The sequence below is a fragment of the Pleurotus ostreatus genome, assembly GCF_014466165.1.
Source record: "Pleurotus ostreatus strain PC9 chromosome Unknown scaffold_2, whole genome shotgun sequence".
NCBI classification, from domain to species: domain Eukaryota; kingdom Fungi; phylum Basidiomycota; class Agaricomycetes; order Agaricales; family Pleurotaceae; genus Pleurotus; species Pleurotus ostreatus.
Genome location: NW_023503157.1, coordinates 14,692 through 38,920, shown reverse-complemented (window position 1 = coordinate 38,920; position 24,229 = coordinate 14,692). Strand labels below are relative to the sequence as shown.

General features: G+C 54.5%; 7 protein-coding genes across 7 annotated transcripts; 2 read left to right on the top strand and 5 right to left on the bottom strand.

The window, feature by feature from the left end:
* Nucleotides 1–1,944: 1,944 nt before the first annotated feature.
* On the bottom strand, nt 1,945–2,946 carry PC9H_002827 (uncharacterized protein; the record flags this gene model as incomplete). The annotated part of the gene is made up of 3 exons (XM_036772427.1): nt 1,945–2,656; nt 2,706–2,755; nt 2,818–2,946. The coding sequence occupies 3 exons, from the start codon at nt 2,944–2,946 to the stop codon at nt 1,945–1,947; spliced, it is 891 nt and encodes a 296-aa protein (XP_036633900.1).
* Nucleotides 2,947–4,192: 1,246 nt separating this feature from the next.
* Nucleotides 4,193–5,119, top strand: PC9H_002826 (uncharacterized protein; the record flags this gene model as incomplete). Its single annotated transcript, XM_036772426.1, has 4 exons — nt 4,193–4,348; nt 4,470–4,594; nt 4,668–4,731; nt 4,793–5,119. 4 exons carry the CDS (start codon nt 4,193–4,195, stop codon nt 5,117–5,119), a joined length of 672 nt encoding a protein of 223 aa, XP_036633899.1.
* Nucleotides 5,120–5,329: 210 nt separating this feature from the next.
* Nucleotides 5,330–7,063, bottom strand: PC9H_002825 (uncharacterized protein; the record flags this gene model as incomplete). The annotated part of the gene is made up of 2 exons (XM_036772425.1): nt 5,330–5,894; nt 5,955–7,063. 2 exons carry the CDS (start codon nt 7,061–7,063, stop codon nt 5,330–5,332), a joined length of 1,674 nt encoding a protein of 557 aa, XP_036633898.1.
* A 1,081-nt stretch (nt 7,064–8,144) lies between these two features.
* Nucleotides 8,145–12,628, bottom strand: PC9H_002824 (uncharacterized protein; the record flags this gene model as incomplete). The annotated part of the gene is made up of 10 exons (XM_036772424.1): nt 8,145–8,293; nt 8,355–8,456; nt 8,531–9,308; nt 9,365–9,404; nt 9,466–9,490; nt 9,554–9,576; nt 9,635–9,795; nt 9,864–9,929; nt 12,348–12,478; nt 12,550–12,628. The coding sequence occupies 10 exons, from the start codon at nt 12,626–12,628 to the stop codon at nt 8,145–8,147; spliced, it is 1,554 nt and encodes a 517-aa protein (XP_036633897.1).
* A 3,904-nt stretch (nt 12,629–16,532) lies between these two features.
* On the top strand, nt 16,533–18,148 carry PC9H_002823 (uncharacterized protein; the record flags this gene model as incomplete). Its single annotated transcript, XM_036772423.1, has 2 exons — nt 16,533–17,361; nt 17,415–18,148. The coding sequence occupies 2 exons, from the start codon at nt 16,533–16,535 to the stop codon at nt 18,146–18,148; spliced, it is 1,563 nt and encodes a 520-aa protein (XP_036633896.1).
* Nucleotides 18,149–18,311: 163 nt separating this feature from the next.
* On the bottom strand, nt 18,312–21,762 carry PC9H_002822 (uncharacterized protein; the record flags this gene model as incomplete). The annotated part of the gene is made up of 8 exons (XM_036772422.1): nt 18,312–18,350; nt 18,403–18,684; nt 18,741–18,815; nt 18,872–19,414; nt 19,460–20,371; nt 20,430–20,722; nt 20,772–21,345; nt 21,385–21,762. 8 exons carry the CDS (start codon nt 21,760–21,762, stop codon nt 18,312–18,314), a joined length of 3,096 nt encoding a protein of 1,031 aa, XP_036633895.1.
* Nucleotides 21,763–21,992: 230 nt separating this feature from the next.
* PC9H_002821 (uncharacterized protein) lies at nt 21,993–23,790 on the bottom strand (the record flags this gene model as incomplete). Its single annotated transcript, XM_036772421.1, has 6 exons — nt 21,993–22,867; nt 22,920–22,929; nt 22,989–23,119; nt 23,180–23,304; nt 23,381–23,507; nt 23,565–23,790. 6 exons carry the CDS (start codon nt 23,788–23,790, stop codon nt 21,993–21,995), a joined length of 1,494 nt encoding a protein of 497 aa, XP_036633894.1.
* Nucleotides 23,791–24,229: the final 439 nt, after the last annotated feature.

Sequence of the window (24,229 nt, the reverse complement as noted above, 5' to 3'; positions counted from 1 at the left end):
GATTACCAGACGGAACCACTTTGCCTTCGCCGGTCTCTTGGACACGGAGCAGCATGTCACGTTGGCATCAGACAGGATTTTTGCATCATTTGCAGCCTTCGAAAGCTCGATATAGCGAATCTGAGGCGAGTATCTGAGTATCCAACGTTGCCCCAGCTTCTGACTATTTCTTAGGCTTGGCTACCTCGGACTGCACCATTTCCGAAGACGAAAGGTCGACCCCACATAGAACGAATAAATTTTTGTCGCTTCGAGCTTCAAGATTAATCACCGACTACCAAAATATGTTGCGATGAGCAGCAGGTTGCCCCGAGCCGAGTTTGAATATACGTTTGTCGGACCTGGCCCAATATTTCACCGTGTTCAATAAGCAAAGCAGCTCACGAACTTGAAGCTACGAACAAGCGATGTTTGCCCTCACTGACACGTCTAGATAGGGAGAAGTTAATATGGGGGCGGCTCGCGAGGGCATTGAAAAGTCGAGTTTTCTGCTTCTTTAATGCGCATCAGATCGCCACACTTGGATCACCTTGAAAGTACCGGGAGGCATATCGACCTGCCGACTGATTTTACGTGGTTCGTGACATACTGAGGGGTCCCCTAACTGAAAGGCGGCTAAATATAAACAGGAATGGCGCATAGCTCGATGTACGCGGTTCGCTCACGATTTGCAGTGTGCTGATGCAGCCAAATGCAAAATATGACCCTGCGTGGATCGTGACATCTTGGCGATGATTCCGTAGGACGCCAAATTATACCACAATCTCCTGAGAAACTATTGAATGGATCTTGTTCTTTGTCTCATTGATGGCCACTTCTTCTCCCCTATCTCGTACACGGGACAGATTCGATAAACCGACCACCCTATTTCACGTATCAAGCAACCATCCTCAATTGTATTCGTGACTTCAGCAAAGCTCACCTGGTGTAGATCGTGCCTAAGAACAGTTCAAGCAGGATATCGCAATCACGCCTGGGACCATATGTGAAAGATTGAGTGGTTAGGGGATAAACAGGGGAGTGCGGATAAACAACTTACAGGTAGTGTCAGCGCTCGATTTGATGCGCTGCACGTAAGTCTACCACGCGTTGAGTTTGTAATTCTTGGGGTCTAAGGATACGTCTACTAACTGACACTTTCTTCGTTTATCTCCAGTGCTCGACGCGCGGTTGTAGTGAGATTGGGGTTGGGATGTTGCAAACCGAAATTAGATGGTATCCGTGCACCTTCATTGTCACGCGAGTCTATTCAATGGCTGATTAATGGCATAAAGGAACGAGCATAGCTTGTCGACCGTGGAGTCTCTCGAGCTACCGGCAATCTGGCGGTGTACCTCTTCGGATTAAATAACCGTTCAAACACGTAACACGGTCTCCCATGAGAAGATCATGCGCCATCGTAAACGAGGTACTGTGAGATCAAGGCCAGCTCCAAGGCCAGCTCCTAGACCGTCGAGAGTCCCGTGCACTAGCAGCCTGCAATCTGTGTACACGAGTTGATCCATGTTCCCCAATGCATAATCCACATGAGCATGGTCACTATGAATATGAATAGGATTCGAGGGGTCCACGATGGTCGGTCGAACAGTCATGAGTTACGAGTAATCGCACTTCAATTGATCTAGAGGTCCACTTGCGCTGCTCTATGAATGATCGACTTGAGTTCGAGAGCCGCTGAGTCTGAATCAGGAGATGAAGCATTTTAAGGAGGTAACATGAATAGAAATAGAAATATAGAATTTCACAATTGGTATACATCAAGCGAAGAAGATGGGACAAATGAAAGTGGGGCACGGCGAAAAATGCCGGAAAAGAACACACGCTTGGAAGCCTGCAGTCGAATACAAACTAAATAGCCAATTATTCAAAATCGTTTGAACACGGCAGCGTGGGGTAGGAGGCACGCACCGTGATCGTGGTCACGAGGGCAGACATGCTCTATATTCACTGCCCCAAGACCTGTAGATGGCAGTCGGCTGGCGAGTTCTCATCGAGGAGGAAGTACTGTTTGCTCTCCCTCGACCCCTCCTCTCCGTAGTTCTTCAGCTCGGGGCTAACAGGGATTGTGTCGTACTTCGCGAGCAGTGATCGGACTTTAGAGAGAGCACCGGCGCGTTTCGCGTCCGTGCTGAACAGAATATCGAAGATCCACTTGGGCTGGAAGACGATTGACAGCCCTTTGGCGTAGCGCGATTGGCGTACTTGATGGGCTGGTGTCTGCACGACAGTGAAGAACGGCTCCCCGCCAAAGCAGAAGCACCATCTGTCCGTATCGATTTCCTGCGGGATATCGGCCGGCCACGCCTTCTTATCGAGCCTCGCCAGGCCGTCCAGCAACTTCCAAAAACCGACGTTGTACTCCTCGATCGTGCGGGGATTGTCGTTTTCGCGGGCGAGGAGGACGAGCGAGGTGTTGGGGCCCAGGGACCGGGCTTGCGGGAGGTAGGCGGTGAGAGCACGTGCTAGAGTCTTGATATGGCGTTGGTCGGAGAGGTCGTCAGTGTCGATGAAGACGAAGCGCTGCTCGTTGCCATTGAAGCCTTTGGTGGCGTAGATGCACGGGAATATCAAGTCCTCGTTGAGCAGTACCGAGGTGTAGCGGTCGAAAGCTTGGCGCTGCCAGGTGCCCTCTTTGTAGAGCGACACGACGTCATGTCTGTCCAGTTGGGATTAGCGGAGGTAATTAAGGAATCATTAAAGCCAACCTCGACAGCGGTCCTCCACCGGCATTGAAGGATGTCTTTGAATTTTGAGACTGAACAACGAGGCAGTTGATTAGTAGGGGCACATTGGTGAAGTGCAGCTTCGTTGGCGTACCCAAAGATCAGAGACGCTAGCCCGAATTTGCGCGGTATATTTCGCGAGGGCGGAAAACAGCTTCCTGACCGAAGTCACGGTGGCAACGCCGATGACCAAGAGGATGAAAGGTAGAGCGATGGTAGACATGTTGAGAGAGCAGGTGTCGCTATGATGGATTTTCGTTAGACAGAACGGATGTTTTATACCAGAACGCCAGAGCGAATCCGGACTCTTGGTTGGAGAATCTGCGAGGGAGTTGATGCCATTCCCCTGGCGTACTCGTCGAAGGCCGGAGCTCTGAGTAAACTAGCCGCCTAGACCCCCATCCGGTGTACGATGCTCTCGCACGAAGGTGGGGTGAGTGTATTCAACGTAGACATGGTGTCTGCCAGGCGTAGTATCAGAAGCATATCCTGTCACAGTTTTTCAGTGTACCGTAATACCGATGCTTGTAACCCCATCCTCCGCCGTTCCGTCCGATGGCGGCGGGCGATATATGATAATTATAGCATAAGTTTGCACCATGTTGAGAGAAAAGTCGACTCAGCTAAAAAGAGAGGACATGTAAGCCTGGCACTCTACGGGAGAAGCAGATGCAACACACAGTAGGGCGAGTCTTGGCCCTCGCTAGGACGCCGCTTGCGGACGTTCGTCATCCGTCATTCGAATGCTCACACAGCACTCGAGTCGAACACCCGTCGGCGCAAACGACCCAGCGGCGTGCCAACTTCCGCATCTCTGAGATCAGTGGGGATTGATTGGGGACGCGCGTTAGCCATAGTGTAATTATAGCGCTGAATTACAGCAACGCACATGTGCATGGGTGGCAGTTCCGAGTGCAAGGAGGAAGCGACCCACATTGAACGGCCTCCGGCCATCGAGGAAGGAAGCATCAAGGTCCTATGGCGCCAGATGCGTTCGTGAGGTGCCATCGCGCCTAGGGGCGGGGTTAATTTGCCAGACACGGAACAGTCATTTGACCATCATTCATCCGTTCTCATACCAGCCAGCCGGTGTAGCACGCACTGTCCTGAGATCCGTGCACGCCTGGATGGCTCTCTGGAGTAAAAGCGGGGAATCAGCGGCGTCTAGTGCTGGTAGGGATCGGTCTGCTTCGAAGTCGGCGAGGGCGGGTACAGGCATTCGATTTGTCAAGTAGCAAGTTATCGGTACGCTACCGTTCGGATCCTCATATTCTTGAATGACTGTCTGAAGAGAAGTCAGCAACCGAACGTGAACTTCTGAGTTGGCGGAGTCGAACTTGAAGCGAAGCGTGAAGGTCACGTGCTCAGACGCGTGGTTTAAGCGCTTACGCGCCAGCCTCGCCCGCTTCTCAACACTTTATTCGTCCTCAAGAGGCGTGTCGTCCAAGGAACTCCAATCATAACACCGAATGCGACGATCCCAGACCTTAGCCTCGAAGCACCATGCGCGGCCCTCCATTTCCACACTAGCCGCCCACGATGAGCTCGGTGCCATTCGAGAAGCAGAGTCGCCGGAAGACACCCTCCGTCGCCAACTCGCAGAAAAAGACCAGGAAATACGCGAGGTGCGCTTCACACGATCGCAGAATACGACGTGTTCTCACCATTCATTCATTCATCCATACATCCATCCATTCATTCACGCTATTTGCGAATGCGAATGCGCATTGCTGCTGCTGCTGATAGCTCCATGGCCGGATCCACCTGCTGACGTCCCGGGTGGAGGAGCTCACAAAGGACCACCAGGCCGTCGAGATGATCCTGGAGTCGACGCAGAAGGACAATGCTGATCGCATGGCGGAGATTGAGTGGTGCGTTCGCCTATTCGCATTCCTTCGCATCCTCCGGCCCGTTACTCACATCTACCCACCCACTCCCCCCCAGTCACAGCAAGCGAGAGCTGCGCCTCGAACGCGAGCTCGCGCGCTTCGCGGGAGAGCAATGGGAGGTACGTGCAATTTCCGTCCCGTGTCTGCCGAGTGCATTGAACTGAACGCACGCGCGCACAGAAAATGCTGGGGATACCGACGATCCAGGAGCTCATGTACGGCACCAAGGGCGCGCATTCGCATTTCTCGGATGGCGAATCCGCGTCGCCGGTGGCCCGCGCGGCCGCGCTTCCTGCGGGGCACGCGCGCCAGCCGTCGCGCACCGAGCCCCCCGCGCCCGCAGACCGCAAGCAGACGCGCATCGAGGACCTGCGCAGCCTCATCCTCGCGATGGAGCAGCGCCAGGACACGCGCGTGGGGAGGCTCGAGCAGAAGATCCAGGAAGCGGAGGCGGAGGGCCAGCGGTTCGAGGAGCTGCGGAAGCAGATCCAGCCGCTTGCGCAGTAGGTGTATAGGTGCATGGGACCGTGTAATATTATCTGAGCGGACGGATGTATGCTAGTTTGTACAGTACGCGGTTGGCGATCTTGGACTGAATATCTAATACAATGTGGATATGCATGCGCGAGGGCTGGTCGTGAGTAGAGCGTAACGTGTAATGAATGTGAAGTAGCATGTAGGAGCAGCGAGCAAAGCAGGACGAGCATCAGACTATAACTATATCATCTCCCGCGCCCTCCTCAGGTGGGAGATCGTCATCTCCGCCGTGGCCGACAGCGCCTTGTCCGCGTGGGGCAGCTCCCTCGCGTCGTCGGCGAGCCAGACCTTCGCCTCGATGACGAACGAGCGCGTCTCCCGCTTCACAAACAGATGCGTCGGGATCGGTATCCAGAACCTTAGCACCCACCCGCGCTCGGCCGGCACCTCACGCGCCTTGGGCCTGCGCGCGCCCGCACCCGTACCCGTACCCTCAACGTCGACGGGGTCCGCGCGCCGCTTGTACGTGCGCTCCCACTGCGCCGCGACGTGTATCCCCGCAGCAGGCACGACCGCCGACCGCATGCCGTCCCTGCACACCGCCCCGCCGTACGCGACAGCATACCACGAATCCGCGTCGCAGATGGCGTACGGGTACTTGGTGTGGTCGCCGTCCTTGCAGTAGTACTTGGAGTGGCACTCGAGGGCGACGCGCAGGATCTCGGGCTGGATGAGGGAGGTGAATTCCCAGCGGTCGGAGTCGAGGGCTTCGAGACGCAGCTCGGCGGGCCAGGCTACGAATATACTAGATTAGATGAGGAGGGCGTTAGATGCTAAAAGCAATATGAAGGGGAGATGAACTCACTCATCCTCCATATCCCAGATCTCGAAATGGGGTGAGTTGTAGAAGGCGATGCCGAGTTTGAGCTGCTCGGCTGTCAAGCTGACCGGCGGCTTGAAGACCGCGTCCCTTCTGAGGAGCACGGTCGAAGCCGTCGCAGACACTGGCGACGCCTCTGCTTTGGCGGCGGCTGCAAAGGCCTTCGCGGGAACAGCTCGCGTCGAAGTAGAAGCGACGTGCGAGAGATTAGCATTCCGCTGCTGCAATGGCGACTTTGATTTCCCAAGGTCTGCGGGACGTCTCGCCATTTCCTTGTACGCCTTCATCTCCAGATCAGTGGGCGCAAGCAGGAAATGGACCGTCTTGGATTTCGGCCCTCCGCGCTGGGGTTTGCTGCTCGGACGTGGGTCACGGTGGTTCTCGTCCCCGTTCTCATTACATTTATCGCCATTTCGTGCGACGTCTGGACGTGGGACCGGCACGCGATCTAGCTCTTCGCAGCGGGAAGCCTTGCTAGGCGTGCCGTCCGCCTGCCTGGGGGTGGGACTGGGAGGACAAATATCGGGCTGAGATCCGGTGGTCACGCTGGGCGCCACAGCATCCTCCGTCTTGGGGCCCCGGGTAGGGTGTATTCTGAGGCGGTCTCGCAGGGCCTTCAGCGTCTTCTTCGCCTGACCCGGGCGCGCCTGGACGATCGCAATCGCGCCATCACGTGCCACGGCGCGCGTTGGCTCGACGTCCTCCGCTGTGTGCAGAGGCGTCGAGATTGGGGGCGAGGCGTGGTCTGGTTTGCCGGGCGTGAGGGTCGCCTCGGAGGTGGTGCGCTGGCGGACCCGCGCGCGTTCGTCGTCGACGTCGAGGTTCTCATTCGCGACGATTTCCTTGTGGGCGCGCTTCTTGCTGCTGCTGGGCGGCCGTGGGATTAATGATTCGCGTCGCACGCCGCTGCCGAGTGGGAGAGGAGCTGAAATGACGATCTGGGTGCTGGGAATGGACTTGCTGCTGATGGAAAGACGCGCATCCCGATTCCACTTGGCCAGCAAGGATGAGGATCGAGACGAGCTAGAAGAAGTGGAAGTTGAAGAAGAAGTGGAAGAGGTAGGGAAGGGAACGGCAGACGACGACAGCGACATGGTGGTGACTGGTCTCGAAGGGTGAGTGAAGGGAACTGGGGGCTTTATATATTATAGACGCCACGCGCCGGACGGATGTCGATGCTTGGTTACCATTGTGTGTGGCTTGGGCCGGAACACGACTTTTTACAATGGCCACTTTGCGGCCCATAGTGGATATAAACGGTTGTGGCCTGTATTTGATGTTTCTTGAAGCGGAACCGACGTCTTGGCATGTGGCGGGTGGTGTTCTGGACGCTTTGAATCTGCTGGAAATGGTACAACTGAAGTACAAGTCCACCGCCGGCGCCACAAGAGTTCTCCCGACTATTGACCCCGACTATTGTTCCCCGAAGCGAAGCGGGGTGACTCCAGGGGTTCTCAGGGGCTCTTCCCTCGCCGAACTTGGGTTATCGCGACGCAAGAAGGTTTCCAGAGACTTTTCCTGTGCATGACTCCGTATGGATCGAAGGTAAAAACGCGCCAGGACTCTTGTGAAACGTCATCCAGGGGCTCACAGGGGCTTTTCCTCTACGAAGCTTGGTTTTTCCCTCAATACTGCGGAGGGATTAATAATGATATGTATAGTTCAAAAGCAAAAGAAAAAGAGCCGCGAACTATGACATAGGCCGACGCGGCGCCCCATCCAGAGGGAGTAGTCCAGCAACTAGCGCGGCCAACACAATGATCGCTCGTAGAATGTAATGCATAATAGACCGACCAGCACATCTGTGCCCCGACGGATGCCAAGAAGAGGGAAGTCGGGCTTCTTTCCTCGTCTGGCACTATCTATTGGCATCTGTCTGCTTGATGTGTAGGGCCACCGTGACTACCTCTGCTTGAAAGTTCCTTAGATGCAATCGACATCCTAGTTTCCGAGCCTGCCCCCAACCCTGCTCCCTCGATGCTGTCCATGATGTGTCCCGTGTAGCCACCAGCATTATGTGCCACAGGTGCGTATCCCTCGCTTCCGTCACACGCACACACAGGTACTCTCGATTAGTTGTGGATTGTATCCTCGCGACTACACATGGACCTAGCAGCTGCAGCAATACTGCGTCTATTTCGGAGGAGGGTAGCCTCTAGACGGCGTATAATACTCTTAGCTAGGCATCGTCGTGTGCCGCGGAAGCATCGCAGACACAAGAAGGGCCACTCCCGTGCTCGCGACCAGAATCACATATACAAGCTGCCCCCCAAACCACCCGCTCGTGATGGACACCGAGAAGAGAGAGTTAGCGGCGGCGGGACCTAGAGGCAGCGAGCGTGATCAGCAGCGAGTTGACGGCCTGCGCCCGACGCAGTTGCGCACCTACGGCCCGCATGATGCTCACAACCACCTGCGAGAGCCCGTTCACCGCGCCGAGTGACTGCCGGCTGGGCGCCGCCGACGAGATAAAGATAAATATCGCCCCTAAAGCACACAGCACGCGTAAGCAAGCGACAACGAACCTCATGAACCCAGTTGGGCGCGCAGCCGGGACGAACCGTACGACAAGCTCAGCCCCAGCGACACCACGACCTGCAGCAGCACCAGCCCGTGCACCAGCCCGCCCGTCCCCGTCCCCGCCCTGCGTGCGGCGCCGCTGATGAGCGGGAACAGCGCAAAGACCGGGATCGCGGACGCGAGGCCCCACACGAAGACGCGCTTCGTGCCCCAGCGGGCGTGTATGCGCGCGAAGCAGCCCGCGGTGAAGAGCCCGTTGAGGATGCCCCACGCCGCGAGGAGGCGCCCGATGCGGGCGGGCGGCCAGCCCAGGCCCCCGAGTGCGAGCGGGGTGGAGAGGAAGAGCGGCTGGATGGCGCGGTAGGAGATGTCGACGAGGGCCAGGGCAGCGTAGCTCGCTGTTGCTGTCAGTACGCGCGTGGTGAGGAGCGCGCGCAGCGGAAGAGGGCCTGCAATGGATTTCGCGGCAGCAGGGGACTGAGAGGGGTCTGAGGACGCAGATGAAGATGCAGATGCGCCGTCTGCAATGCCATCACCCTGATCTGGAGAAGTCCACCCCTTGCGCCGCCGCAGCCATCCCGGGAGCGCGAGCGGGGTCTTGACGGCCAGTGTCTCTTTGAGGAAGAAGTACGTCACGAACCACGCGAGCACGGCGAACGTCGCCGAGATCCCGCAGGGCAGGAAGTACGGGTACTCGCGGAGGAATCTGGAGCGCCCAAAGAGACGCGGGAAGCGCTCTGCTGGGTGCGACAGGGAGCCGCCGATCAGCGGGGCTAGCGTGCACCCCGTAGACCAGGAGATGGGCACCCACGCATACGCCTACGCGATTTCTGCAATGTTGTTACAGCACATGAGGTGTATGAATGAAAACACACCTGGGAGATATTCGACGAATCCGTCATTTCAGCCATCATGCTGGGTGTGGAATGAACTGCGAAGTTCGTAGGAAGTTCTATTCTGTTGAGTCGTATCGCACCTTTTCATGACCCCGATATTGCCGTCTGAGATTCTGGGCAATTAGCACGATGCTGTGCTGCTGTAGCTGATGATGGTCATGGACTCACTCAACGCGCCATTGAGACATCGACTATTCCATGGGTGAGACGCAGGACACGTGGTGCTCGAGATATTTCGATATTTCGTACCTCAAGATCAGACCCAAGAACGTCCGCGAGAGCCCGAAAGAATACATCGAAGCAGACAGGCCCATGAGACCGCACAAGATCACCGGCTTGCGTCCGATGCGATCTGACATTCGGCTCCAGTGCAGGACGGTGATAGCCTGCGTCACGAAAAACAACGATTCCTACGCACATTCAGACAATCAGTCATTCGTTCAGCCATCCATCCACCAAGAGAAACCAGACAACTCACGATCAACCCCACATAATACCCGACCTTCGCCTCATCACCGTGCGTAACGCCGAGCTCCCGTATAAGCTGCCCATTCCATGCCTAGCATCAGCCCGGAGCCCACTCTTCGCTGCAGTGCTCGAAAATTGTCACGTACTTGGGGCGCAAATGGATAGATCACCTGCGACGAAAGGGGCTCCGCAAGTTGCAGAAACAGCAGGATGGAGAGCTGCCGCCACGGCACGGGCGTGCGAAAACTGGGGCTTTCAGTGCTGAGGAGAGGTGTCTCTTCGTCTGAGACTGCGGGGCTGGCTGTCATGAGTGGTAACGGTGCGAGAGGCGTAGGGAGGAGAGGCGAACAGCCGTCCTACATCCTCGGTAAAGTCTTAAAAGACTCGCATGAGGAGTTAAAATAGCGCTGGCACCGCCCTTACTCCGGTCTGTTTGTAAGGAGGCCAAGCGAAGCTGTCGGTTAGAGGCGACGTTGGGCGCTCGTCTACTAACGGCAGTTGTTTTAGAATCTGGACGCTTTCGACTGGAAACAGCGCAAGACGCAGTGACCGTTCGGTATTCCACGGACCCAGGGGCCAATAGGGGCTTTTCACGACCAACCTTGTATTTCTCCCGTAATCAAGCAACAACTGACGAGTAATGTCACGAACTATATTGTACGCCGACGCAGAGCCGCCCCATCCCGCGGAAGCAGCCCTGCAGCGACCACAGCTAACACAACGATCGCGCACAGGACGTAATAAACCAGCCAGCCTCCCAAAATTCGGGCGCCAACGGACGCTGAAAAGAGGGACGTCGTGACGGCCGGTCCTATATCATGCATACAGATGATTGATATTGGTAGTGTGACGGAATTGCAAGGGATGCGTACCTATAGCACGCATAACGCCGGTGGCTATATGGGACACGCCGTGGACAGCACCGAGGGAGCGGGAGTCGGGGGCAGACTCAGAGACCAGGATATAAATCGCCCCTACTAAAACGTTGAGACGACCTTGCCTAACCGCGATGACAGGCCCCCATATACATATACGAACTCCCGACTCGAACTCACCGTAAGCCAGACAGACACCGATAGAGGCAACAATCTGCAGCCACACAAGGAAGCACACACCCCTTGAGATGCCCTCGTCTTGCGCGACGGAGTTGATGATCGGGAACAAAGCGAACGCCGGGAGGGCTGATACGATCCCACCGGTGAAGACTGTCTTCGACCCCCATCTGTCGTGCATGGCAGGGAAGAGACAGAACTGGACAAGCCCATTCAGCACGCCGAACACTGCAAGGATGCGCCCTATCGCGGGAGAAGGCAGGCCCAAACCCCCGAGCGCGATGGGCGTCGAAAGGAACAGCGGCTGGATCGCGCGGAAGGATATGTCGAGGAATGCGAGGATCGCATAGTTGGCGGAAGCTATCACCACGCGCTGCGTTAGAATCTTTCGTAGAGGCAGGAGTTCCTTGCCTGGTGGTGCTGCTGCTGCGGAGGGAGGATCAAAATGCGACGACTCGTGGTCGGGTTTCACAGAGCGCGTTGGGAAACGGCGAAGCCAAGGCTTCCGGTGGTCGACATAGGCGGTTTCCTTGAGGAAGACAAACGCCACAACACAGGCGAATAGGCAGAATATAGCAGGTACCGCACATGGGAGAAAATATGGATAATCTTTGAGGAATCGCGACTGTCTGAAGAGTTGTGGAAAGCGGTCGACTGGATGCGACAGAGAACCGCCAATAACGGGCCCTATGGTCCCTCCGGTCGACCAAGCGATAGGCATGAACGCAAACGCCTGCCACCACACATGTGAGTGTTGCTCAAATAAAGAAAGAAGGATATAAGATGTCAACCTGAGAGATATTCGTCTCGTCCGTCATTTCTGCTATCAAGCTAGGAATGCCACAACCTTCAGTTATACCCATCGTCATCAAAAGCTGACCATGACACACCTCTTCATGACGCCGATATTTCCGTCTGCCGTCTAGAGTGTCAGCAAGATCATGCGATGATAGCGGCGTACGTGACTACGCACTCAATCCTCCATTCAAGCATCGGCTGTAAACAAATCGCATGAGCCCACCTCGCGCTGAAGATGCACGCAAACGCTGCACGGCAGCGCATACCTGACGACAAGACCCCAAAAGGTCGTCGAAAGCCCAAAGCAAGCCATCGACACCGAAATCCCCAGGAGCCCGAAAATCAGAACGGGTTTACGACCTATACGGTCGGACAGGCGGCTCCAGTGAAGGACGGTCAGGGCTTCTGTGACGAAGAACAGAGACTCCTGCCACCATGAAATGAGGTGTAAGCGCAGACTTATTTATGTACGATGCGGTGGGACGTGTAGAGACGCACGAGCAGACCGACGTAGTATCCCACTTTCGCTTCATCCCCTCCCGTGACGCCGATTTCTCGTACCAGCTGCAAATGCAAAACAAAGGGAGCGAAGAATCACCATGGCCTTAGGTTCAAATCAGGGCAGAAAGCGTCGAAAGCCTCACCTGCGGAACGAATGGGTAAATGATGGACGAAGTCAGCGGTTCCGCCAGCTGCAGGAACAGCACGATGGAGAACTGGAACCACGGGAGAGGCGTTCTTCGAGCATCGGCCGTGTTCGTGTTCCTGGGTATCTCTGAGGTCGAGGATTAGTGCAAGCCGTCCACGAGATCCATCAGGCGGAATTGGTGAAGGCGAGAGACTGACCAACTTCTGAGCCGCTGGCCTCGTCTTCATCTTCAACTTCATTCTTGGTATCACCGAGGTCACAATCGCCTTGCAACATCAGGGCTTGCGAGTAGGGAGCAGAGGCGGTCCTTCCCAAATGAAGCCATCAACATCAAAGCGAGAAGAGAAGAGCTTCCGAAGCGCCCGTGAGACCATAGGCCACCAAAGTTGGGTATCCGATTCCTATGCTATCTAGATAACTGTTAATAGCTACTGATATATTGTATCCCAATCGAACCGTGGTGGCGCTCTGGGGGCATGGTTTCGAACTGATGTGGGATACGAGAGAATAAGCGCAGAAGTGCGTTAGATTTTGAAGTACGACAGGGGCTTCCTCTTGGTGATGATTCAAATAATTTACACTTCTACTAGGGCGCGCTCTGCAGTCTCGGGGCTCGCACTCGGGCTCGGTGAAGGCCAAAGCGGAACGCTGCCCCAGCCGCCCCAGCCAAAACTAAAACAGCGCCCAGGAATCTAGTTTCCAACGGATATAGAGAACAGCGACTGAATGGTATTACGCTGATCAGTGGTGCTAGCTCGAGATGGAACAGACTTCGTCGTAGGGTGTATTTCATTCGACAAGCGTCAAACGAAGTTCTCCTTCCATCGTTGTACAAATTGCGCCAGTCACTGTCGAAACACTTGCAGCGAGGGATTCTTGAAGGTTTAAGACTTTCGCGACGCCCTTCTTTGTGTGTATACGCTGATCGGAGACATTCGCTGCACCATCAAAGGATAAAGGACAGCTCCTGTCCATCGTAAATTATGATCCCAGCGGTGCGCAGAACGGTGGACGTACCGGCCATAGGACGCAATCTGGGCCTGTACGTCCTGCCTGGGTATCGCCGCGGGAGGCTGCGTGCGTATTTTATCGCGTGGCGTGCAGACCGCTAGAAGGATCTTAGAATGGAGAGGGTATGGATTTTGGTATTGCGCGTGGGGCCGGGGCTCTGCAGGACTCCCGTCCGCCGCAGCCTCTGAGTACTTGAGGAGGCCTCCAGCGCGTCTCTGAATTTGAGGTCCCGTATGAAACGCGCTGCGTCGTCGTCGACGGGTTCTTCGTGAGCGCCACCACAACGTATGGTCTGATCCCGTCACTCTTCACTCAGAGTCCGTTCGAAGCGAGATGTATGATATAGTCCCTGCTATCGCGCAGGCCAAGGAGATTTTGAGCCAGCTCGCGAGGGCGGTGTGAAGGTCGCTCGTGAGTGCAGAACGCGAGATATTCCGCTCCCTTGTTATTGTCGAAGGGTGGAAGGGCGTTTGGCGTCATATGAGGCGATGTATACAGTATCTTTCATACCTGCCAGCAATTATTATATTGGAGAAGAGAGTGGTTTGAAGGGGCAACGGACTCACTGGGTATTCACCATGATCAACGAGGACATGGTCGTTTATCTTTATCCACTTCTTCACATCGAGTCAGCCAACTCCAGTCTCACTTCATCCTAAGATATATGTCAGTATATTCACGGCATCGAGGGAGATTGCGCACCCGAACAGCGTCCCAATCAGAAATACAATGAGGTTCGCAACTATGGCGCCTAGGGCTGGGCGTATCCTAGTTGCGCGAAAACACGCGTCCTAGCGTTATTCAAGGGGAACCGTGAAGCTCGGTCCCTTCGTCCTGGTCTGTCGTTTTGGACCTATTCAGTGTTGCGAGAGAAATATACTTCTGTAGATAGGGGGCTCGACATTTCCGCAGGCAGGTGTTCGTCCCACGATCAGTTAATCGCAACACTGCGCGAATTTTCAATTTACGCGCTACTATGCACTCGCCGTGAGATGTTTTTCTTCACAAGACCCCGGCAGCGACTGAGTTTGGGGCTGGTACGTTCAAGCGTTCAATGCAAGTTCTATGCCGTGGTTTCCCGATTGCTAATTCAAAAGATCAGTGCTAGGCGCTACAATGTCTCGGAGAGGCACAGGCCGGATTTATATGCAGGTTGCTGCACCGAAGATAGAAGTATGTTTCAGATCTTCCGTCATCTTATATATTGGGCTAGTGCTCCGTTTCGCAGTCTCATTTGATAGATGGTGACTGAATGGTCAAGGTGGTAGGTCATATTCTGCTTTCAAAGATGGTGAAGGGGATAGCAACCACCGTAACGGCTACCATCTCATTGAAGACTTGATTCACTCATCATTTTCATCCACAGATCATCGGAACCCAGGTCTCAGCTACATACGAAGCGCTTCAGATCCAGGGAAGCAGCGATCCTCACCATGGGTTTGTCTCCGCCGGCGGATCAGTCTAAAGACACTTGAAACAATTGAGCCGTGCTGATCCAGGCAGAATCGAGGTAGTAGCAGCGCTCACGGAGTAGGCACTGTTACCCACTCCACTTTGCCGAGTGGATTCCGATGATGTCTCGTGTAGAGGTACCCCCAAATTGGGATGCGATTTCGATCTCTGCCACGAAATCCACGGTTTACATCCATTGTTTGAAGCGACTGCCATGTCTTCACTGAGAATAACTGTTTTACTAGTTCAAGCGGAGTGTCGGCATCGTTACCAGCCATGGGGCGATGATGAGGACGTACGTTCTACTCAGGCTCTCTGCGAACGTCTACCAATCACCATCATGCCACAGGCCGGCAGTTCAGGTTTGCAGTGCAGGTACGCCATTCACCTCCCCCGCAATACGGTCTCTATAGCGCGCCTGATCAGGATGCCTGGTGCGTGTGCACCTATACGCCATCCAGATTCCCCGCGAAGCCTGCGATTGGCTATTCCCCACAGTTTCGATGCCTTGATAGGCCTTTCACCATATCGTGAAGGATGTTTTTCGTGCGGAATACGCCGACTCTCCCATCGATGGATATTCACTCGACGATAATCTGATATGCCACGACACTTTCTTTCATTCATATTCCGTGACATTTGACGTGCTCCGGTGTGCTTTCGAGAGGAGGAGCCGTGTCCCATGATCGTCCACCCTGAGCTATCCTTATGGCGTTACTGGCACTTCTGTCCTCTGTCAATGATATCGCAGCATGGTGTTCCATGAACCATTCTCAGCGCCTCTACGACGCTATCCGCGTCCAACACGCGATATGTTTCTGGAGATGATTGATAACGTCCCGCGTGACAACGATCACCCTGTGAACCACGGCGAATCGACCCCCGATTCTTGATTTATAAAGCCTGCGCGATCTCCTTCGAACACTCTGATCGATAGCTCTGTAGATTCCCTCTCAATACTGCCAGTAATGCCGCACCGCAGGAATAGGCATCGCAGGACGCGCACGCCGAGCCCAAGCAGCAGCTCTGCGTCGAGCAGCCCCGCACCCGCGCGCACACGGCGCAGGCCACCCAGCCCCGAGTCCAGCCCTGATCTCCCGCGGCGCAGGCCAGCGAGCCCCGCCACGAGCAGTCCAGCATCAAGCAGCCCCGCGCCTGCGCGCGCCCGGCCTTCGAGTCCTCAGACGAGCAGTGATGAGTCGAGTCTGCCGCCCAGCCCCATCATCAAGGTCAGCTCATCTGCTGACGCGTTAACGCTGAGAGCGTCGTCTCATGCTCTCTTCCTAGAGCAAAAAGAGTCTTAAGTATACAGTACGTGCCATCTTAACCAAGAGAGACCCCACGAATCGGACCTGATTTGGTGTCCCGCAGGTGTACTATCAGAAGGTACTTGGATTTGCCCGTAATCATGTCCTACTAGAGCGCTCACCCTCGCCTCTCCATTGGCATGCTCATTGGCCCTGAATTACATAGGTAGGTAACTACCAAGCTCCTCGCTTCGTGCACCAATATCAACGATCTATTTAAAGGAGGTAGGCTCGACGCCTCACTAAGATACAACTTAAACGACTGAACGAGTATACATCTGGTTTCTTGTTCCCTCTATAGTACGCCTTCCGCGCCTCGTCATCTGTCAACACGCTGAACACACTTGCTACATAGGATTCTGCCTGCGATTCAGAAGCACGTCAATAGCTGCCCAATGTATCTCTACCACATGAAGGATGAAGTGCTCGTTTCTCGAACACAGTTAGTCGACAGAATCACTCTTTTCCTCGAGGAACGGATCAGGCATAGGGCCAGCTCCAATGACAACCGGAGCATAGACGTGCTGGCTAAAAAGCAATCGAAATATCTCAGCAGCCGCATCCGTGCTGGCTCCGCCTACGCCATCCTCTCACACAGGTGGGAAGACGACGAATTGAAATTCGGCGACCTGAAGCATCGAGATTCTGATAAGGTGAAGAAGAAATGGGGTTTTGTGAAGTTTATCAGGTTCTGCGAGGAGGCGGGGAGGGGTGAATACAGGTGTCTCTACGCGTGGGCCGATACCGTGTGCATCGACAAGAAGAGCAGCACCGATCTCGACGAGGCCATCAGGTCGATGTATAATTGGTATAGGAATGCCAAATTATGCATCGTCTATCTTAGCGCTAGCCGCCCTGGTGTTCTGGAAGGCGACCCCTGGTTCAAGAGGGGGTGGACGCTGCAGGAATTGCTGGCGCCGAAAAGGCTCAAATTCTTTTGCAAAGATTGGTCGAAGCTCTACCTTCACAGGCGCTACGACGTTGTCCGAGATAATCGTACAGCGCACGACGATGCATCTTCTGAGGGTCCTCAGCGCAAGGGGAGCTATTTCGACGTGGATACTGCTTCGGACGGCGAAGAAAAAGACGACGAAGACACCGATGACGGGGATTCGGAATCGGACGACGACGCTAATCACGATACGGATGATGGTGATGATGCGCTTCCACCGAAGGAAGAGATGACACTCTCAGAGAGGCTGACCCCCAACGTGCTGAGGAGGCTAGTAAAGATCACAAGTAAGAATCTGGTTCTTTGTCCTTTGCACGTCACTGACCTCGCCACAATTCAGAAATTGAATACCAGTTCTTAGAAAGTTACGATCCTAGCCCTGCCAATGCTCGCGACGTTTTTCAATGGCTTTCTGAGAGAACGACATCTCGCGCCGAAGACATGTCCTACTGTCTTCTTGGCCTACTGGACATACAGATCCCCATTGCGTATGGCGAAGGCGAAGAGCGCGCATTCTATCGCATCCAAGTCGAGTGTTCCCATCACGTTGAAGACAGGAGCCTGTTTCTCTGGAATGGGAGCCGCTCTCGGTGGAATACGATGTTCGCAGATGGCCCTTCCGCCTTCTATGACGCCAAAGCGCACCCAGGAGACCCCCGTTCCTTATCCTCTAATTGTCTCTTCAGCGCCCACTCCGCACGAAATCTGGATCCTTCATTCACCTTGACCAACTGCGGGCTGCGCATCATGGTGGCTCTTCATGATGTCAAGTTCGTGAACGTTTCCACTAATTCGGAGAGGCACACTTATGTGCTCACCGTATTCAAGAAGGGTGATACCAAGGTGAATCTTCGCTGGCGAGGCGACCCCCCTGCATCGGACAGGGTGACAGCAAGATGGAAAGTTGCAGTCGTTGGCGGATTTAGCAACAATGCCCCCTTCGCCATTTTGCTTCGTGAAGGGGCTACTAAATTCCCGCCTCGATACTACCGGCTCTCGTCTGCTGTCTTCGACAGAATTCCTGATCTCAATTCCCTTACCGAAAGACCTCCAAAGACAGTCTGGATCCAGTAGAAGCAGCAATCGAGTAGTTGGGTAGTAAGGTGATTTTGCGTTCAGTATGCGAATGTGTTTGTGGAATGATGTACATGTGAACGATATGACTGTCTGAACTTGCACGTCCCTTAGAAGAGTAAATACATCAGTGCCGGAATACATTTCGTCGGATGCACATAAATTAGAACAGCTTCTCCAGCGGATTGATGACCGTGCCCATCTGACCACGACAACGTCAGCACACTTTCACTGACGGAGAAAAAGACAATCACCTTTTTGACAATTTTCGGTAGAGTCCCCTTCTGGAACCCAAGCCTCGTATTCCACTCCGTTCCTAAAGGAGTCTCCATACTTCGCTCGAACTGGGCCTTGCTAGTATACGGATAAGGCAGATCTTTGACCAGATATTTCGCGGCCTTCTTGTCTCGTTTCTCAGATATAATGACGTGCGCCTTGCCATAGTCTGCTCGGGTTCCGGGGTCGACACCCGCTACCTTTTTGATAAGATGAGGCTTCGGGGGCTGTTTGCGAGCACCAGTTCCTCCCCAAGAACCCTGTAACAGATAGATCAGGGAAATTGATTAAGATGCGCTGACGGGTGCGAGCTTACCCAGCCAGGAAGCGTAGTGTCGACTTCCTGAGGGGCGTCTTCAGCCATTTCGCGGCGTTTGACTTCTTCGAATTGCTATAGTGATGATTGGGCTTTAGCAAATGGCACCACGGCAGCGACTGCGAGTATACCTGAACAACGTTGTCTCCAGCGAAAGCCAACGCCACCAAGTCGCGTTGTTGAAAGGCAATTTGGCCATTCTTTCCCCCGTTCTGCTTAGCCGAAATCATTTTTTCTTGCTCCTCGACTTCGCTATTGGCATCCGAATCGTCGTCCTCTGATATGATAGGAGCTATCAAGGACGCAGGCTCAGCACGAGGTTCAGTAGGTTTGAGGACGTTGTCCATGGATATTTCGATCTCGGCATCATCTCGCGCCTTAGTGCGCTCTTCGTCGAGCTTCTTGGATTGCTTCTTTAGTCGATTCTTGGATTTGTCGGCCGCTCCGCTGGTCTTCGACACGATGACCTCGTTCTTTTTACGGGTAACATGGGGTCTTGGCTCGTCGCGAGACGCAAGCCAAGGGTTAGAGGACGACGAATCGTCGTTGGATTGCCTAGTAGATGCCTCCATGCGGCTCGGGATGGTCTGCCGCGCCTCAATAGGTGACGGAGTAACGAGATCGGTCGATTTCAGGGTGACGCTGGAGGTATCTGAGGCCGTCGACAGCGGAACCTACTCGAGGTAAGTGACGGTCGTCGGTGAAGGGAACATACTCACTATCCGTGAATTTGTTCGTACAGGTAATGCGCCAGGTTGGTAGATGACGCGACCACCAAGGCGCTGAACCGTGACGTCTTCATCGCCCACGGGTGTGGTGTCGTTATCACCACTGTGATCCTCCAAGCCAGCGTTTCCCCCAAGTTCTCGAATGAAATCGTCCCTTTCCCGATCTGCCTTCGCCGAATCTCGGGCCATCGCATCTTTCATGAACTTCATCTCGAAGACGCCTCTCGCTTTGCCCGCGGGGGCCGAATGATCGTCCCGTAAACGAGCCAACTCCTCAAAGGCTCTGGCCTTTATCGTATCTTCGTCAGCGTCTTCCTCGTCTTCGTCGCTCTCGTCGTCCTGCTCGCTATCACTATCCTGCCCTTGAATCTTGCGCTTCAATTTCTCCCCTCTATCCAGCATCTCCTCGATTGCTCGCCGTTCGTCTTCGCCAAGACCTTGCTTTCCCGACATCGACTTCGCCCACTTCCCCGTATTCTTATGTCGAAGCGTCGCTCTCTCCCTTGCTCGGTCAACTTCCTTGCGCAGCCGCATCTCTTCTTCGTCCATATCATCATCCCCCGTAGCTCCGTCCAGCTTTTCCTTCTCCTTGCGCCGAAGTCTCCGGTATGTCTTGCTTTTGATTTTCTTGACGCGATGTGCTCGAACCTCGGCGCGGTACATCAGTTCACGCATCTTGCGCAGTTCTGCACGTCGCGCGGCGACCTCCTCGACGGTGAGCTGTTGAGCCTGCAGTGCACTATCCTCCGTCTCAGCAATGTCTTCTTCCCGCAGATGGGCACTCTGTAAAAGTTTAGATATGCCCGATTCCAGCTCCGTTTTCGGTTTGAAGCGAGCCGCTAGTTCGAGGTTGGATGTGGCAGTCTTTGGCTCTGGTTGCAGAGGGAAACTCAGATGTTCCGCCTGAGGAGCGTACTAATTCAGAAACGATAGAGGAGCCCGGACGGGGTGTGGTACTTACGTCTTTTATACGCTTCATACTGTCGCTCCACTTATCCACTTCCGTCTTGGTTTGTTCGTACGCAGCCTCTCGATCTAGTCGCTCCTGGGTGCGTTGAGGTAAAGGAGCAGCAAGCGTCCGAGGTTTCTTCGACTTTGAAGACGCCGCATCCGAGCCAGCCTTACCCTTGCCTTTTGAGGTGGAAGGCGAGGGAGGTCGAAGGGTTTTGACCGATTTCTGAAGTGAAGCTAGGGCCGATGTCGAAGATGATTCGGCGAGGGGTGCAAGGAGGTCGTCGAGGTTCAGTTTCGCACCTTCAGAAAGGTCAGAACAGCCGCGTACATCACAGAAATCGATACTAACCATTTGTATGAGCACCAAACTCATTTTCGGCGCCGGCTTCTGTACGCTCCTTGATGATGTGTCGTCTCTTCGCGGGTTGGGGATTCTGCGAGGCATCACCCTTCCGCTTCGCAATCCCTTTCGGCGATTCGAGACCACCCAGGTTCGTGACGAAGTTTTGGAGATTATCCAACGCCTCAGTAGTATCCATCGTGTCGTCTTCATCATCCGATATCGTTATGCCCGGAGCATCGTCGTCCATGGAGCGAGCCTCTTCCTCGGAGGCGGAATCGGGCGAGTCAGACTCATCTGCCGAGTGTCGGTGCGTCGCTAAATGACTGCCAGCCGGCCCAGCTGACCGATCCTCGTCCCCTGCGTCGCTCCCTGTATCCACCTCGCCTTTGCCATCGAGTACATCCAGAATATCGATAAAGTCCGAAGGATCGCCGTCCTCTTCATCCTCTTCGTCTTCGGAAGTCCCCTCATGAGCCGAGGCCTCGACGTCGTCCTCGTTTAGATCCACGCCAGCGAAGCGGACCTTCCCCGCCCTCCGAGCTGCCCCACTTTTCTTCTTGGGGGGTTTTTGCTGCAAACTCTGTTAAGCGATTAACAAAATCGTTGAGAGGTACTGTACCTCACTTGCAAACTTGAACCCAGCAAACCGATCCTCATCGCTCTCTTCGAAAGCGGCGTCACTGTCGATTTCCTCGTCGTCATCGCTCCCAATTGCCTCGTTGTCCTCATTCTCTCCGATTAATCGGGCTCTCGAGGGTTCTCCTGCGTCGCTTTCGCCATCGCTCACCGCTCCACCGAAGCTCTTCAGTTCATCCCGGTCGAATCCACTGTCGACCTTAGCACGCCGGGTTTTGGATGGCTCGTATTCGTAAACCTCCGACGGGGCTTGGCTTTTTCTGGCCTTGCGCTTGAGGAAGCCGGCCTCGTTGGACTTCTTGGTCGACGCTGGAAACTTTCGTAATGGTGGTCGAATGGGATTCCGTCCAGACCTCGCCATCACCGAACGATTTGAAAGTCACTGCTGATTCTGACAACAGGCTTGAAGAAATTTCGTATGATCGTGGGAACAATTAAAGCCCGGCTCAACGGCAGGGGTGCTCGAAATGGCAAAAGGCGGGAGGGCGCGGGAAATAACAACCAAATCGAAACCCTCATTTGGGCTATTGGAAAAGGCACATTCATAACACGCTCAAAAGTCAGCCTAGCGATAGCGTCTCTGAAGGTCTACTACTGAACTGTAATCGGTTCTGCTCCTTCCCATCTGTGCACCGTACCGGCTTTCACGACAACCCTGATACCCGTCTCCTCATGGGTCATTCGTACGAATTCGGCTATCGGGTCCTCGGCCGCCTCTAAGTCCCCCGCCAACCCAACAATATCAGCGGCCCACCCAGGGCGCAACGCACCAAACGGAGGGTCATCCCCCTCGTCCGCATCCTGAAACAAGCCAGGTTCATCTTCTTCCACCTTCTCAGGATCGCGGCCCGTGATGCACCCCCACCCGCCAACAGTCGCCCAGCTAAGGACGTCGCGCCAACGCGCCCCGAGCTGGACCATAAGCTGCATCTCCAACGCATTGTTACCGTGCGCAAATACGCCGGTGTCTCCGCCAACTGCTACCCGGATACGAGGCGTACAAGCCGACCGATCGCTTGAGATGTAGGGCAACGCTGCGCGGAACGTCCGCTCTCCTCGCGCCCACGCGTCGAGCTCGCCGGCTCGGCTACTATGACCTCCAGCCAGGGTGTAGTAGGCTGCTAGAGTTGGAACCCACGTGGCCCCGCTTTCCTGGAAGAGATGGGCGATGGTTTCGACTTTGGTTTCACCGCTCGTTTGGGGCGCTGGTGGTAGTCGTTGAGGAAAGTCGAACATATCCGTCCCGTGTTCGATGGAGTCGACTCCTAATTCGAGGAGAGTCTTGACGGTCGCGTAATTCGTGGCGTGGGCTGCGACGCGGATGGCAGGTTTATTGCTGATCGGCGAAACGACGCCGTGGGCTGTAGAGATGATTGCTTCCATTTCAGATGTCGAGAACGTCGGGACGGAGAGCTTTGCGAGAGAGGTCGACGATGACGCCGACAAGCGAGATAGGACACGATAATCTGTTAGTAGTTCGTGAGTATGATCCTATTCTGAGCGACGACAGTGACATACTAGCGTATATCTATGTGCATAGGAATCGTCATGAGTTGAAGAGCGAGACGCGGCGCGCGTGAAACGCACCTTTATCCAATCCGCTCCAGCACCAATTTGCCTACGAGTCACCTTCGTACATTCGTCAACCCCATCAGCAGCCTCTCCTCCCGTAACGCCGTCAATGCCTTCTTTGTTTATGTGTACGGAGCTTTTGGGGCCTAGTCAGAAGATTCCGTTAGTATGCAAGTATGCGTTGATATTGATGGGACTCGATGAACCGTAGCTCCCAGTAGACACGATTGCTCTATTGGCGCAGTAGTACCGAGGTCCGGGGATAAGCCCCTGCTTTATGCACTTGCGTAACGCGATATCGGCGTCCCCAGCGCCCTCTGTCCCCAGATCACTGAGAAGGTCGATTTTCAAAGAAATCCGGAAGCACGAATAAAAGGCTGAACGAAGTGGGATGGAGTCGAACTTACCGGACGGTGGTGAACCCAGCCATCAGCGTGCTCTTCGCGTGGTTAGCCGCACGGATCGTCCGCTCGACGAGCGATTCCTTCGTTAGCTGGTCTTCCCAGGACGTCTCACAATACGGGTGTAGGAAGACTGTTAAACTCTCGATGTGACGACTTGCCCTGAGCGATAAGAAGCTAGAAAACTCACAATGTACGTGAACATCGACGAACCCGGGGACGATGGTGAGTTCCCTACAATCCAATACCCGAACACCACTCTTGGCTACCTCGATTTCGGTGAACGATGTGACTTCCTGGATCCTTCCCGTGCATACATTGACTTTGATCAGCCTCTTGGGTTGGATGGTGCGGCTGATGGGATCAAACAGTTTCCCGGAATAGATATATAGGAATTGCTGTTGTGGAGGCGCCATGTTTGAAGACTGTCGCGGAAGTTGCATGGCTTGGGAAGACGGGGGTCGATGCCACGCTGGTTCGATTGGTCATGGCCCATGCGAAGCAGTGGACAAGCGCTGTGTGGGAGGAGGGACCAAGAATGATACCGCGTCTTCTTCCTCCGCAAATCGTGGTTTCGGATGGTAGGCTTTGGCAGTAAGTCGACTCTGGCAGCTGGAGGAGATGCACGATCTAGAAAACAAGTTTCAAGCCTGGGATAGGGGTGGAACTCAGGGACACTAGTCTAAAAAAACAAAGCCGCCGCGTCTAGCCGTAACAAAATTGAATTTCGATATCGAGCGTATACAACAAATGGAAAGGCAGGTGTGATGAGGGTAAACTTTTGATATAATTTATCATCGCTGCGTTGGTTTGTTCGAACTTCGCAAGGGCACATTCATATTCATACATGGGTGA